This window comes from Melanostigma gelatinosum (assembly GCF_949748355.1).
Source record: "Melanostigma gelatinosum genome assembly, chromosome: 22".
Classification (NCBI taxonomy): domain Eukaryota; kingdom Metazoa; phylum Chordata; class Actinopteri; order Perciformes; family Zoarcidae; genus Melanostigma; species Melanostigma gelatinosum.
In genome coordinates this window covers 5,195,310-5,211,686 of record NC_136655.1, presented here as the reverse complement: position 1 = coordinate 5,211,686, position 16,377 = coordinate 5,195,310, and the positions used below count along the sequence as shown (strand labels likewise).

General features: G+C 43.7%; 1 protein-coding gene across 2 annotated transcripts; it reads right to left on the bottom strand.

Annotated features, from left to right (window-relative positions):
* Positions 1 to 490: 490 nt before the first annotated feature.
* On the bottom strand, positions 491 to 16,371 carry pacsin2 (protein kinase C and casein kinase substrate in neurons 2). 2 transcript variants are annotated; one of them, XM_079294734.1, is made up of 11 exons: positions 16,232 to 16,371; positions 10,287 to 10,378; positions 9,877 to 10,033; positions 9,544 to 9,779; positions 8,156 to 8,311; positions 7,888 to 8,063; positions 7,657 to 7,777; positions 5,733 to 5,863; positions 3,625 to 3,783; positions 2,385 to 2,566; positions 491 to 2,271 (listed from the first exon to the last, which is right to left on the bottom strand). In XM_079294734.1, exons 2-11 carry the CDS (start codon positions 10,341 to 10,343, stop codon positions 2,159 to 2,161), a joined length of 1,488 nt encoding a protein of 495 aa, XP_079150860.1. In that variant the 5' UTR covers positions 10,344 to 10,378; positions 16,232 to 16,371; the 3' UTR covers positions 491 to 2,158. The 2 variants fall into 2 exon arrangements, with proteins under 2 accessions (XP_079150860.1, XP_079150861.1); XM_079294735.1 differs by lacking the exon at positions 3,625 to 3,783.
* Positions 16,372 to 16,377: the final 6 nt, after the last annotated feature.

Genomic DNA, 16,377 nt, shown 5'->3' with positions numbered 1-16,377 from the left:
CCTTTGTTCTTTTTTAATGTTTAAATACATTTTATATAAATTAAATTACTGTTGGTTTATTTAACCCATAGATGAGCTTGAGTGGGCTGCATCAATTTTGAATTCATTCAATTAAACTTTCTGCATCAGCTAATGGGTTTAAATATACGTTTAGAGACGTCCATATTCCTACAATGAACGTAGTCTTGCACCAAAATACATACTTCTTATGGTAATTATTTTGGGTAACTTTGGTAACTAATTATTCCCAAAATATGGGACACTAACATGTAAATCACAAGACCCTTTACGAGTTGGGCAGGACACAAATAAACAAATAAACACAAATAAAATAACTGTACGACTGATGTTAAGAATTAAATGAACTATATTCCAATTTAACACGCATGTAAAAAGATGAAGCTCTTTTTACATCCAATAAATACCTCATCATAAGTTGAAGTTTAAAGAATAGAAATATCACTACTTGAGACAAAAGCAACATTTTCTTTCCAATAAATTCATTTATTATGTCGTGGGACAACATTTACAAACCTTACTGTGCAAGTACAGCTGTTGCTGCGTTTTGACATCAGCATGCCCTGAAAACATGGCAAATGTCTCCTTTCTCACCACTATTATAACATAACTCATCTTCTTGTGCTGCAGTTAAAGGCATCAAATAGCTTCTTTTCCGATTATTTCATCAATACACTGGGCAACTAATTTAGAGCTTGCAGAAAATAGAAGCCGACAAAATACTTGATTCAAACATATGTATACAGGTAATTAAATCAGGTAGATCCACTCATATCATAGCTACTAAGGGAAACTATTTTTCACATATTTGTTGATTAATTCAATGAATATGGCCCTCTGAGATGGGAAAAATAATCACATTTACAAATATATCAAAATAACAGATTCAAGGGATATTTGCCATAAAACACAATTACCATACAAACTAATTCTCAGTCACATTCTAACAAGAGGAAAACAAAAGCACTTGTGGCATCATAAATTAACAATCAATTTCAAACTACATCCGATATCGATGCTTAACTTGTTCTAATATTTTTCACCCAGGCTATTTACATGTACGTATGTGTAATGACACACTTGTCCGCGGTTTTATTGCTATGAATTGTAATATATGCCCCCCCCCCCCAAAAAAAAACACTTAAAATATATTCTCCCATAACTTGACATTTAACAAGAAGTAAGAGAAATCACAAAACGATTCAAGTGTGATAAACGTTTGTGAAAAACTTTCAGTGTTGGATGAAAAATAACCCATATATAGTATTACAATCTACAATCGACAGAAAGAACAGAGATTGTTTTCCGTGTGGAGCTTCAGGACAGTTTGTTCCAGGTCAGAACAAGAAATAACCTAACATCAGCAAAACTGAACAATCAAAAGTGATAAAATACAATCAGTGAATGTACATTCAATTGCAATGACTAGAGGAACCAACCCATCGGCATAAGGCTCTAATTGATTTGATCATTCCTAATAAAATAACCAGAACAGTTAATGAACTGAATGGAAAATACAGAACCCTGAAAAGGAATGAACAATTTAAACACAAATTAAAAAGAATCAGGTCAAACCTGTCACACTAATCTCAACACAAGGGCCTACTTTGTCAAAGAAAAATCAAACAATTAACAGTTATGGACTGGATTCAAACCTAAAACAGATAATTATGTTTACTAAAGAGTCATCTCCCTTAAAGAACCCATAGTGGCTTGCATATTAAGGCTGCATGTAACATCGCAAGGCGATTTGTCGGTGTCATCCCAGTGTTTCGTTTAAACAATATATAAATTCACACATACATTTATTTTTTTAATCTAATATACACTTGAAAGGCTATTATTTTTGTAACAGCGTAAATGGAATTCTAAGTAACATAACATATCTTACACTGGCGGCCATTTTTCTGTGTGATCTTCGCCTGGAATCGTCGGGAAACGTGTTGTTGATGTCCCATCTTTGAACTGTCGATCTGTGAAAAGTAACATCTCAAGTGGTCCTTTAATAATCTGCAACTTCTCTTCTCCGACACCAGTCGGGGAGAAAAAGGGGTTAAAAATAAGTGTGTTCTCGTTTCCAGCCGCACTGTCGATTCAAAACAAACCACTTTCTTCACATTTGTTAATTTGTGATAATTTATTACTGGATGTCTTCCACATAGTTAGCAGGATAGAGGCCGGTCTTTCCATCCTTAAGCCGGCCTTTGCACCAACCCTGATCATCTTCTTCTCCAACTTTGGTTAGTTCTTCCCCTAGAGGGAGGAGGCGGAAGGGATGAATATTTGTATTGCAAAAAAACCCGACAGGGATCCAACAGACTTGTCAAAACGTTTGCTGTTGTTTTGGAGTCTTTCACACCACGTACCTGCTTTAAAGGTGAGCTCGTCCTGCTCCTGTCCATCGTAGTCATAGAGGGCTCTGACAGCCACCGATACGACCGGAGAAGCCGGCTCGTCTTCGAATGGATTCCCGTCACCGTTGGTGGAGAAGGGGTTACCACCCGTGTCTTCATCCGACCAGTCCGGAGTCTTCTCCGTACTGCTCGCGCTGGACGGACGGACAAAAGAGGCCGTTAGAGAAATGTGTTTTTACGTTCATCTCGGGGCCTTTACGCATCGACGGGACAATCCAGCATGCCGGGGCGGAAGCAGGGACCAAAATTCAAAGTTAGAAAAAGCGAGAAAGATAAATGTAACACCAAGTACAGTTACGTCAAACACACAAAAAGCCAAAAGTGCATTTCAAGATCCAGTGACCGCTTTGCGATTCATCCTGAAAACTCCTTTCCATTTAGTGCAAAAACATGCTTACTTTCAACATCGATGCTACAAAGCAAGCGTTTGGTTCAGGCAGCATGACAAAGTCTCTTTGATGCCACTTTAAGATCAACAGCTTCAAGTGAGAGGGCACACAATGCAACATGACCACACATGAAGAGACGCAGAAAAATACAGAAAACATGAGACCAAGCAAGACAAATCAGTGTTGTGAAGGCATGATTGGAGTTTAACCCGAACGGCCAACAGAGGGAGCCACCTAAACACCGGAAAGAACTTGGCTCGGCCGATGTTATAAGTGGAAAAAACAATAAACACGCACACCACATATATAAAGTATTTACAGTCAGACCTGTCCTCAGTGTCTAGAATTGAGAAACTGGTTTTATGTACACTTCTTTTGAAGTTATACAGCATGTACATCTTCAGGCAATTGTGAGAAAACTGACACTACAGACCAATCGTACACACGCGTGTATAAGTGTGTCCATATTCAGATCTGACTGTAAGACATTTCCCAGAGGCATGGGCCCCCCTGGCGCATGACATGTAATGTTCTGCAAGACACGGCACTGGAAGAAGTGAGAAGGACAGACACGCATTGGCGTTGTGCGCCAGCGTTCCAGCGACCATGCAGAGCAACACAACAAGCTGCCACCTGAGGGAGGAGAGAGGGACGTAAGGAAGAAGGGATCAAAGTAACCGAGACAAAGAAACGGCGCGAAAAGAGACGCGGCACGATCGGCGATTCCGTGACAACAAAGATAGAAACAAGAAAAAAGGGTCAGGAGAGGTTGTTTGGGAGTGTTTTCTCTTCTGTTCACCAACGTTTTTATTTCCTCTTTATTCACACTGATGTGGTTGACTGTGGTTTGCTGCTCCACGGCCGTCTCCTCCTCCTCCTCCTCCATCTCCTCCACATCTTCTTCGTCTTCTTCATCAAAGGGGTTTGAGCCCACTGGCGCTGTGTTAGTGGGCACAGTCAGGCTGACAGCATGGGACACAGTGAGAGATTGGTTGTTGCATTGCACACACACACACAGACAGGAAGACACACCTGTGACATACACGGCCTGCAGACATGCTTAAACGTACGCCGCACATGTTAGCATACCCGGCTAACGAATGTACTTCCTACGGTAGTGGGCATCACCTACAAGGCCAAGGAGCCAAGGGGCTTAGTGAACAGTAAAGTGTGGCTTTGTTTCACGAGATAGATGACCCAGAAACGATTGTATTTCTGTGTAATAAAGAACCCGGGTAACATCAACACGGTTGTACAATCAGTTTTGCTTGTTTTGACTTGAGTGCTGCTTATCGTGAAAAAAGAAAAGAAAAGAAAATCCTATTTATTACAAAGCTATAAAAACATCAATAAGACACTTTCCTAGCGACACAGCAAACACTTAATTGTCAGCTCTGGTTCGTGTAGGTGCTAAATCTCGCTGAAGAAGTCACATGACGGCTGTTTACTTCCTCCTATTGTCACTTTTCCGCATCAAGGAACAAACCTTGCAACAGCCCTCCACCTGCATCAGAGGAAACACAGGGCTTCTACTCCCTGTTTACAGAGTTACAGGCCCACGAACAGCTCTGGCTATCAGCAGAGTGTGTGAAGCGGAGAAATGTGAACGCCTTTGTTTGCATAGCCATGCTGTGAGGAGTTATTACACCAAACACCGTCGGGCACAATGTAACTTTTGGACGGTTCCAGTCAACAAACAACTACGATTCAATGTATTCAAAGAGCTAGTACCGTCGTTACAATGTTCATTGAAGCTTCAGACGATCGAAAGAAGGCAAATATGTGATACAAATGAGGGCTTGTTTTTATCATGCTGATAATAGACTACTTAAACTACAGTCACACCCAATTATGAAGGACAAGAAGAGGAAAACAATGTGCTGTAAATGCTGGATGGGGGAGAGTCAAGTCAACAGTCTCAAGTTCAGGGGTCAAACGCTTTCCGTGCCTGACATTCCCTCTGTTGACTCCTCAGTGCTCTCTGAATCCTGCATACACACCACTTCCTCCCGAAGAGTTGCCAGAACACAGGACAGGATAATCACGACTAACCTCACTCTAAATTCGGAACAATAGATTCAACACACATAGCAACTTGCTCGTCCATGCAAAACTGTTATTTGCTTTTGCACCGTTATGATGGACGCATGAGAAGTTTGTCTCTAAATCAGATGTTTGTCGTCGTTTCTATGAGCCACTGTTATGTCCTCGGTGCTGTTGCCACAACACGAGAGAGATTTCACCGCAGGGACAAGCTAAGTTCTTATCTTATCTCCTCTTAAAAATATTACATCATGCTATTAAAGACTGCCAATCAAACACGGAGAGCCTCGGGTCTAAACCCTTCGCAGAGCAGTCTCAAACAAGCCCGTGAACTCCTCTTTTTCTCTCATGAAAACATGTTGAACTTTCTTTCCCTTTAATCGTAAACTTGCCAAATCAAAGTTTCACTAAACCGGCCTCCTTTGAACTTCCCAGTAATATTCATGCTATAAAAATCTGTGTGTGTGTGTGTGTGTGTGTGTGTGATTGATGTATTTCCACATTACTTTATTTGGCTCGCTTTCAACTATGTACCAGCCGACTCGAGTCTCGCGGGAATGAATTATTTCCCAACAAACTGTGACAAAGTGTTTACTGTTGCCACAGAGACGGCTGTAGTACACCTAGACGTCACTCCCGGAGCTTCCCTCATGCAACGCTTTACAAGCATTCCTGAAGAGGAAAACGCCATGTGTGGTGCGCTGTATTATCTCTGATGTCGGGGGGTTTGGATGAGGAAGACAGGGAGTGAGTGAGTGTGTTTTGTGTGTGTGTGTGTGTGTGTGTGTGTGTGTGTGTCCGCGCTATGAACCCTTGCTCAGTTCACCGTGTGTTTGTTAGAGACAGAAATATCGGATCAGATATCTACCTGCTGCTGGTCTTGGCAGGCTGGACAGGCTGGTCTGACCCAGTTGAACTGATGCCGGTCAGTGTGACGCCCTCTGATGGCTTTTTCTTTTCTCGTCTGCTGAGGGTTCGGTTCAGGTCTATGGACCAGTCCTGGTAGACACACACACACACACACACACACACACACACACACACACACATTAGAGTCTAAGTATTACTGTTTGGTTGAAAACATGCCTTCACAGCTAGAAAAAGCGGGAGATGAAGTCACAGGAATGTACACAGCACTATACACACACTTCAACAGTCCAGGAGTCTGTGAAACATTTCACAGGCCGTGACACAGACCTGGGAAACTGTACATGCATGACGAGTGTTTATACAGCACAGTGTAGGCCTGATAAGATGAGACACACAACCATGTACAGAATCCATCACCTGTTGAAAGAAACAGCACCGAGGAGTCTCCCCTCCACCAGAGGCTAACCAGCGAGAGCGGAGCAAAAGAGAGACCATGACAGCAACACAGTTATAGAAAAGAAAGTTCTTCACACACATATATTTTATTTTTTTGGCCCATAAACGGACTGGTTTTATTCCTAGTCCCTGTCTGACCCTCTGATACATCAGGTCTTCCTGTCTGGCTCATGTTCCCTGAGACGCTGAGCCATGGTGGCATCATGTGACGTACTGCAGGGTTCACATGGACAGAAGGAAGACTGGAAGGGCCACAGACGGGTCAGCGTTCAAGGGTTAGAAAGAACAGAGAGTCTGAGCAGTGGTATTAGTGGTAAAGAGCCATTCTAGAAGTTCAGATATCCAGGAAAAGGAATGTAAAGGGACCAGAGGAGGATATGTCCACATACGTCAATGCAGTGGTGTCTGTATGTACCAAGAGCACGTGTCTTAATATCCTTTGAAACTTGATACGAACCACCTCAACCCCAAACACAGAGATAGAAGGAGTAAGGCGAGAGCATGTTATTGGAAAAAAAAGGACCCCCTCCCCTCCTTGGCTGTTGTGAAAAAGAACAGCCCTCCCATGCAGAACTCACTAAAATGGACCTTCTTCTAAAGGAGCGAGGATGGGACCAGTCCAAATTCTGTTAGACATGAGGAAAGGGAAGTAGGTGTGGAAAAGGGTTAAAGTGGACCACACAGTCTCAGCCCGAGGCTGTGCGGCATAAACTGAAAGTGCAGAAACATTAGTTTGTGAACGTAGAAATGACTTGGAACAGCTAATTACTCTCAGGATTTCTTCTTTAACAAACAACATGAACTAAAGAGCGAGTGACTTGCAGAATATTTCGATATCTACCAAGCTGGAGCCTCATTTTTTTGTTGTGTGTGTGTGTGTGTGTGTGTGTATCGTGTCACAGAAAAGACCTTCTAAAACCAAGCTTTACTCAGAAAGACAAACAGCCTGGTAATGATGGAAGTGGAACAAAGCGCCCCGTCCTAACAGCCATGCCTTCAATAGCACTCAAAAGAACTGTAAATTGTAGCATTGCAAGCGCATTCAGCTTCCTTTGCTTTCGCGTCCTCTTTTTCTTATTTCACATCCTGTTGGGAAGATGCCATAAAGCAAATTCCTCAGAAAGATTTACTTCCACCCCTGCTGCCAAACGGAATACGTCAATGACAAAAATGACACCGGGCATTAACTCGTGTAACATTGTAAAGAGCTATTGCAATACCGCCCATGACGTATTTTCAGCAGTACGAGTCCATTTCCTCCGCTCTCTGTACTGGTGGTTCCTACAGTTGGGCCTGGGAGAGCACCAGTCTTTAACACTAGCATTTCAAGATATGCAAGGACTGTAACTAATTCTTCTGTAATTATTTATCTCACTAAATAATGTAAAAAGACTATTACTCTGGACAGTTCTCCATTTCTTCTCTATCTTCTGCTCTTTTATTAGTATGAATCCAGGCTGCAATACCTCAAACTGGGGCCAGTTCATTGGCATGCCGGGGCCGTGATTGGACCGGAACCATTTCAGGTCATCTTCAGCATCAGCAGCAGAGACCGTGTCTTCCAGCGTGTGGTAGATCGTCTGGAATCTATGGAGACAATGTTGCACATTATATTTCGAGGTGAGAAGCGTCTCTCACAGCGGTGTTCATGAGCTGCTACATCTAAGTATTCAGGCATTAAATGATTGGTGTCCGACCTGTGATTGGTTGAGAGATCCAGGTGCTGTTTCACCTCCAGCAGCAGCTCCCCGAAGAAGCAGATTCGTGTGTCTTCAAACTGCTGCCACTGCTCAAACACCTGCTCCATGTTCTCCATATACTGAGGGGTCAACTTGTCGAGTTCCTCCAGGGATTTCTGATAGCGTTCTTTAGTCTGTGAGAAACGGAGGAATGAGGTGACAATTGGGACACAATAAAAACACAATCTTGAAACTCGACCTGGTCTATTCCCAAAGATAGCCCTACCTTCTGCCCCTCCTGCTGACACTTCTCCAGCTTCTCCTGGAGCTTCTTTTGGACTTCGGGGTTGTTGTTGCTCTCCAGTTTGCTGTTGGTCTCCCTGCTGGCTGCCAGCTTCTCTTCTTTACAGGCAGCGTGGTAAGACTTCTTCATTGTCTCCATCTGTAGATTCAACGGATCAATTAAAATACAGGCAACAGCAGCAGTCTTTTAAGGTAAGTCAGAGCAAACCAAATGTGAAATGATTTTCTCTTTGTTAGTAAGGTTGATAAACACACCTAAATGTGCATCATTCGACATTTTAGGAATCATTGCAACTAACACCCTACCAACTCATGTGAGGGAAGCAGCATGGAAACACTGGCGCCTGATAAGTGAGATATGTGGCGCATTCATCTACTCTATCACTTTGTTTATATTTAAACTCCGAACAGATATGAATTATGGATGCAAACTCACCCCTTGTGGTTTTATCTGAGGAGTGTCTCGGGCTGTGCCCGGTGTAATTGGGGCCGAGGCCAGAGCAGTCACGTGACCGAACCATGAGGTCATAAGTAGAGGAGAGCAGCCTCCCTAATTTGATATAGCGGGCGGTTGTGTGTCAATCCAATAAAACCCATGAGGACTATGAGTTGAATACTGTATCCCGTTTAGGCTGTATGTGTCCATTATTGACATACTGCCCCGATGTCAGCTGCTCTTTTTCTAGAGCAGTTAATGAGCCTAATTCCCTCTCTGCCCTGTCCCCGTCTGTCTGGTCAATCAATAAACCACTCGGGCTACAAAACTGCATTGTTCTGTCGCCGCTCAATGACGAGGCCAGGATGTCGCCACCCACTGCTGACATCACGCACACAGGAAATGGGGGGCAAGGAACCTGGAGGTTGGGAAACGTTTCGTGGCTTTGAGCATACAAATACTTGGATGTGCACGTTCTTATATGCGTGCACAGCAACAGAAAGGAATGTGCGTGCTGCCGAAGTAAACAGGCTTCTAAAACGAAAGCAGTAGTAGGAAATACATTGACCTGATTTTCAACTAAGAAGCCTCCCTGTCGTGCCTCAGTGTTTCCTTCCTTTCTACTGGCAGTCAAAGAACTACAGGATACAGTTAGCACACCATGGCTAACGTTTGGCAATAGCTTCTTGTTCAACATCAAGAGGTTGCGACTGTGGTTCGGCTCTGTTGTTTAGCAAGCAGGTAGTCATGGAGGGAAACCAGCAGCTAGCGAGTCATTAATATGTAATCATGTGAACTGAAGGGTAAAATTGACTGTCACGGCTGTAATCAGTGACTTGAAAAAGCACCTGCTTGTGGTGACTGCTCGGCTGTTTATAGATTCAAACATTATAGTGCATACACATCATACTATTTTGGTATCCAGTGAGCCACACCTCTTTGAGTTTCTTTGCCCAGGGTTTCTGAGCCTTGCGGAAGCCGTCATCAGCCTCTTTGGTCTCTTTGTAGCCGCCGATCATCTGTTTGTGGTAGGAGTCTCTCTGCCAGTTCTTCAGCTTCTCGTAGTCTTCCCCCATCAGTGCCGATTTCACCTCCATGTGGAGCTCGCTCACCTTCTCCGCCTCCGTGCACAGGGCGGACCACGCCACCTCCAACGTGCCATACTGAGGGCCTGAAGGAAAAGAGATATCTACCAGTCAGGGTCTGTGACAGTCATGCTTTCAGGAAATATGGGAAAATACACCCGTTTTCCCCAATGACGACAATACCTTTTTCTATGAGTTGCCGCCAGCGCTTTCCCCATTCTGTCAGCTGCTGTGCGTAAGACTTCTCAATACGCGCCCGCTCATGAAGACAGCTCATCAGATCATTACAGAGCCGATTGCCGTCGTCGACCCGCTTCACCGATCGCTTGTAGTTACCAACCTGAATACCAGCAACAGAGAGAGAGTTGAAAAGGAGCTAGAAAGTGTTAGCTACGGCTAGCGCTACATCTATTTACTTAGAAAACACTGAACACATTTAGAGCAGCGTTGTAGTGCAGTGTTGCGGTTAAGTTGTGATACGTCACTAGATTTATTCCAAGTCCATCAGATGTGAACGTCGTCGCAACACACGACAGAAGAATGATGACCCTGAGTGTAGGGTCAGGCGGTGTGAAGGAATTCATGCGTCTCACCTCCCAGAAGCTATCGCTGGAGACATCGATCAAGGAGCCATCGTAGGAGTCCGACATCGCTGCTGCCCTCGGTAACACTCAGAGTGTGGGGCCTGGAAAAAACACACGGAGAACAGACAGGTGTCAGTGGACGTGATTAAAACAGCCGCTTAGCTCGGATTGTTACCAATGCCCGATACTACATCAGATATTCAAGTTAATATCATGAATAGTTGTTTATTTTTATCTTTAAGAGAGAGAATTTATCAAGTAAATAATTGATAAACAATTCATAGTTTTAGTAATTTATCCAGTAGAAATTATTTATATTTATTCTTAATTAAAGGGAAGACAGTTGATCAGATTCATTGTAGATTATATAAACATGTATTATTTGATTTGCTTTCCAGGGTAAGCTTCTCAAATATAGCGAGTGAACCAATATTAGAGACCGTTGAGTTCTTAAACAAACGCAGCGAAGACGAAGGGAAACAATGTCATTCAGTCACAGCAACATTCCTCAGACATTGATAAGAGGGTGAATAATACGGTGCCTAAGAAAATAAATAGCTCAGAGGAGTAATACAGAAAGAAATGGAAGGGGAAGTGTGTGATCTGGTTTGATAATCTAAGCAGCAGGTGGTTTCTTTTTTCATCCATTTCTATAACCTCACAACCCTCAACACACGACCAACTGAACCACAGTGGTTGCTGGCAGCACAGAGTCTGAGCTAAAGAAAGTGTGAAGAAGCACACAGTGGGCAGCTTCCGTTTCCTTCGGACGGGTACCACAGACACTCCTCTGTTACTCTCCTCACAGCCATCGCTTCATTCATCCCCTCCGTCCTCTCCCTCAGCCTGGAGCTTCTCTACAGCCTGACTGGCCCTGTTCAGATCTACTATCTCGTGTGTGTATGTATGTATGTATGTATGTGTGTGTGTGTGTGTGTGTATGTATATTTGATATATATATATTTGATATATATATATATATTTGATATATATATTTGATATATATATTTGATATATATATATATATATATATATATATATATATATATATATATATATATAGATAGTGTCAAATTAAACTTATGGTTTTGTCTAGAAAGTGTGTGTGTGACCTGATTGCAAACTACAAACGCAGTTAAAGGGAGGATTGTTCCCAAGCTAGCAGTGACCACAATACTGCCCTCTGTCCAAATCCTGCCCTGGAGGGTACGGGCCACTGACCATTGGCCAACACACACACCAGCCATCGTCCTCTCGCTGTCTCGCTGGGCTGATAAAGGCCTTGTGTGTTCACACTCGGCACTAAAATTGTGTGATCCGATCACAAGAGGACAGCTCCACATTAGAGATGAGCGTTTATCAGATATCATTGACGATTGAATTAGTATCGGACTAGTCCTGAATCCATCATTTAGTATCAGCCGAGCGAGACAGCGAGAGGACGATGGCTGGTGTGTGTGTTGGCCAATGGTCAGTGGCCCGTACCCTCCAGGGCAGGATTTGGACAGAGGGCAGTATTGTGGTCACTGCTAGCTTGGGAACAATCCTCCCTTTAACTGCGTTTGTAGTTTGCAATCAGGTCACACACACACTTTCTAGAGAAAACCATAAGTTTAATTTGACTTCCTCATGAATGATAGCATTTACATAACAAAGCAGACACACGAGTTCATAACATTTTATCCCTTGACTGTCATTGTACACCCTTGAAGACATTTAAGTAATTTCACTAAATTATTTTAACAAACAAAAGCGTCGCTCAAACACACACAAACTCAAACTATTCTATTAGGCTCCCTGTATAAATAGAGCTGTAACATCAAGTGAATTATCCGAAAATTGATCTGCAGCTACTTTGGTAACTGGTGAATTGAATCGGATAACTTTGGCTACACACACATAAAAAACATGAACTGTGAGTCCAGAGTTTTGTGTTGCTTCAGAACTCTCACAAGCATTAATAACAATATTAATGCACGAATAAAAAAAAAACAGGGGAGCCTAGTTCTCAGCATCACACAGGACCCAGCCCAGTCTTGTCATCTCGTCCCTTTGGCATTTCCCCCACCAGCTGTCCACATTCTTCATTCACCAATCATTGCTGCCGCACAAGAGAGGGACACAAATATCTGCTCTAAACATGGCATCGAACGCTGCGGAGCACAAACCTCCACGTGTTTCGTAGTCCTGAGATCTACACGTTTCTATTAAATCAAGTGGCTCTACCAGCGGAATGTACAGTTAAAACACAAGGACACGCATATAGATACATATGGAAAATGACTTTCCATAGCCAAAAGATCTCTTTGTTTGGAATTCCTTTTATCACAGAAGCTATTTCGCAGGCCTGATGTAATCAACAGCAAACAGGAACAGCCGTCTGGACACCCTCGGCTCTGCAGGACGCGGGAATGTGTTAAACAATTGAACGCAGCTTGACCCACAACTGTAAACAATGCTGTTGACTAAGGCCAGGTCTGAAGTCCACTTAATCTGCCCCTCGACAGGAGAACACCGAGTGCTACTGTGCACAAGCAAAGAAACACATGGGATCGAGGACGTTGGTCAGATGGACAAATTCCCATCGGACATTGGGGGGTTTTTGTCATCAGAAATTCAAAGTGACAAGCACACGAGACGACCGTCCTGCTGACAAATGCATGATTTCATCAAGGCTGTAGAGACTTGAACAGGGCTTCTTATATTACAGGCTTAGTGATTACGTACTCAAACACAACAGTGATACTCACTGAAGTCTGATAAGTAAAAGTACCGAGCATGCTGGAATGTGGTCGCAGACGACAGCCTTAAGATAGAAGTGAAATGAATGCATTCCTCAGCGCTGCCATGTCTGAACCGGCTCACAAATCATTTCACAAATTTGCATCCAAATTTTGCCACAGATGAGGCGGACTTTAAAGTATTTTAAAAGTAGGGCTCACAAATATCCGTAGTTTGTTCATTTGCGAGCGGTGATTCAGAACGACAGCTGCATGTGACCAGCTGAGGCCACAGATGGCCGTGTGTGTTATTAAAAGCACATGAAAGCTTCCTGTGCTATGCTGCTAGACATCGACATGAGAGGCCGATGACCTTCTACCGCCGCCACCAGGAAAGGGAGCATCGGAGGATGGGTGAAGAAGACGCAACCAAACGTGCACAACGTCGGAAAGACGGCGGGGCATAATAGACCCTTGTGTGTGTGCAAGAGCATGTTCTTTCCACACAAACCACCAGCAGACTAGACTGTGTCTATTCACCCCGTGTTTATGTTTCCCAGAGTGCTCTGGTGTCATGGCTGAGGAGCAGGAAACAACAGCAGAGACGAGAGCACACACACAACTGACAGGCACATGCATACCTGCCCTGCAGTTTGTTTAGTGAGTGGGAAATATAATCACAGACACCAACCTGAGATGTATTTCGTCAGACTACACATTTGATATAATTTCTGTTATTTTGAGCACATTTGACTCATAAATATGTGTGTGTGTGTGTGTGGGGGGGGGGGGGGGGGGGGTGGTGTTATTTAAACTGTAGTGATTAAAGCGAGTCACTTCAGAACAAACACTTATCAGCAGAATATAGCAAGGACATCAGAATAATGTCACACAATCTCAACAGTTCGTTCCGCCTCACTCTGGCCGGCCTCCTAATCAGTACCTGCTGGAGAGGGGAAGCGTGTGCACGGTGAGTGGACTTATGCTGAGGTTCAGCCTCGTCCGCATGATTGTTAGTGTAAACAAGAACCAACACCGCTCACAGGTTCCGTCTAAAGGAGAATGCACGAGTTCAATTTAAAACGCTTCCATCCCGAAAAATCATTCCGACCGTCCGAAATGTCCGTGTGAAATGTCTGTGTGCCCACGTAAAACCAACAAACAGTCCTGAAAACCCAAAGATGTTCGGTTTGCAATGATTTACCAACCGTTACTCAAAATTAAAGAAAGATAAAAGAAGACACAGCAACGCTCAACTCACAATCATGAGTACAAGAGCTAACCATGGGGATTGAGGGTGCGATTACATAACAAGCATGCTTTACTTTGCCAATGTCTTAATCGCATGAAACTTGCTTATCTAAGCAGGGGTGATGGTTTTTTTTTTAGTTAGTTTCCATTTCCTTCCTTTGTTGCATAAAGCAACTGCAATATCTCACAGGGAGAGAGTGCAGCTGAGCTGATATATCCCTTCAATATTGCACTTTCCCAGCAGGACATTACTAAATCCCGACTGAGCTGTGAGAGAGAGAAAAATACAACCATTCCTTTGCTTCTTTCTCTCTGGTTGCACACAAGCACACAAGCTTGGAGGTCAAAAGTTTCCATGGCAGACGCAGGTCACAACCTTGATTTTATTTCCCCGTCAGTCATTCACCTCTGCCCTCCTTCCTCGTGTGAGCTCAACAGCTGCACGGGGACTGCTGATCCGACAGCAGCATGGCCTTTCAAACCTCTCGATAACTCACTCCAGCTTTTATAGAGATCACCGTTGCTCCATCAACACCAGGTCCACTGTAGCCTCATCAAAACAAACCTTTGCTCCACGGTCAGGGGGGAAAACAATGGCATTTGTTCCACACTTTCAAGCATTTTCCACTGGACAGGCCAGCGGCATAGAGAGGAACATAATAGAGGGAAATTCAGTATTACATGACAGGGAAGGGGAGACCCTGACGTCACCGACGGGCAAATTGTGCCCTTTTTCCTGTGGAAGCCCCGGTCCTGCACGCAGAGTCTCATGTGATGCATTTGAAGCTGCAGACCTTTCAGGAAAGTGCCATAAACAAGAGGCATCTGCTCGCCCTGTGACCTATTATTATGGTGTCTTCTTCTATACTGTATCTGTGCACATACAGCAATTATCTCTACCCCTGTTTTTCTGCTTTCTTTGAGTCCAGCTATGGCAGATGTAGTTGATGTTTGCTCATACGACTACATGAAGTACATGACTCAATTCTGCTGGACAATGGCTCATGTCCTTTTAGCTGCTTTGTGTACGAGTCTGCTCGTGGAGAATACACCGACAAAGATTCCCTGGAAATGGAAGAGCAGAGCCTTCAGCCTAAATTGGGATACCCACTCTAGGTTTAGCTTGGTTCTGTGACAGAGCGATCAGTCCACATGGCCCCCCAGAAAAAAAGGGGAACCACAGAGCTTTCACTACTGCTTCACCCTGACAACAATACTCCCCCAACAAACACAAACCACATATAAAAGCGTGCAGTCACTAGGCACGTCTAAATCCTCAGCTGCATGACTATCAACTTCCACTGATTCATCATGACATTGTTATGAGTATTGACTGTCACACACAGAAGATAGGCCAGGCTCCCTCCTTCCTGCTCCAAGTGATTAATAACCTCGTGTTAACTTCTGTAAATGATCCCAGCCACTCCAATGAGAAACCTAACATATACTTCTGCACATGTAACTTGGGTGAAATGTGCAGAAGTACCAGGAGTCAGGACTGAACTTGGCAGCAAGTTGGCACTGCGCAATTTAAAACCCACTGGCTGGACAAAGCACAGAGCAGCAGGAACTGAGCCATCTCTCTCCATATGAAATAATATAAAAGTATATAATGTTGTAGGCATAGCATGCAGGATGATATTTGACATCGACCAGGAGGTTATATTTACTTGCGAAACTCTGCCCCGCCCTTCATCACTCCAGGCAATGAAACACTAACGTTAGTCTCTCTGATACAGAGAGTCAATGGCGAACTAGTTTAACTTGTATCTTATATCCGAATACACAACATACGTCACTGAATTACCTCTATTGTCATGTATTTTACTAACTTAAATCGTGTAAAACTTTGACCACAGTGCCATCCTCCTTAACTTTAAAGTTAGCCCCCTGACGTCAGCTCAAATGTTGGCGAATTACCCACAAACCTCCTTGGCTAAAAAGTTAACCGATAACACGTACAAAGTCTTTGTTTAAGCTCACCTGGCACCGGTTTATTCCCGTTGACGGGTCGTGTTTAAGTGAAGAGTTAAATTCTCTTGGTGGTGTCAATTCAACCAAATCTTTTCGCCCGTTTTTCTGCTCCGCAGCAGCAGCACCATCGACCGACTGACTGACACCACCGTCAG

Coding starts and splice junctions, on each gene's coding strand:
- pacsin2 (XM_079294734.1), bottom strand. CDS start 10,343: ATGTCGGACTCCTACGATGGCTCCTTGATCGATGTCTCCAGCGATAGC. Junction 8,064..8,155: donor GTCAGCAGGAGGGGCAGAAG/GTAGGGCTATCT, acceptor CGTTTCTCACAG/ACTAAAGAACGCTATCAGAA. Junction 3,784..5,732: donor CCTGCCAAGACCAGCAGCAG/GTAGATATCTGA, acceptor CCATGCTGTCAG/CCTGACTGTGCCCACTAACA.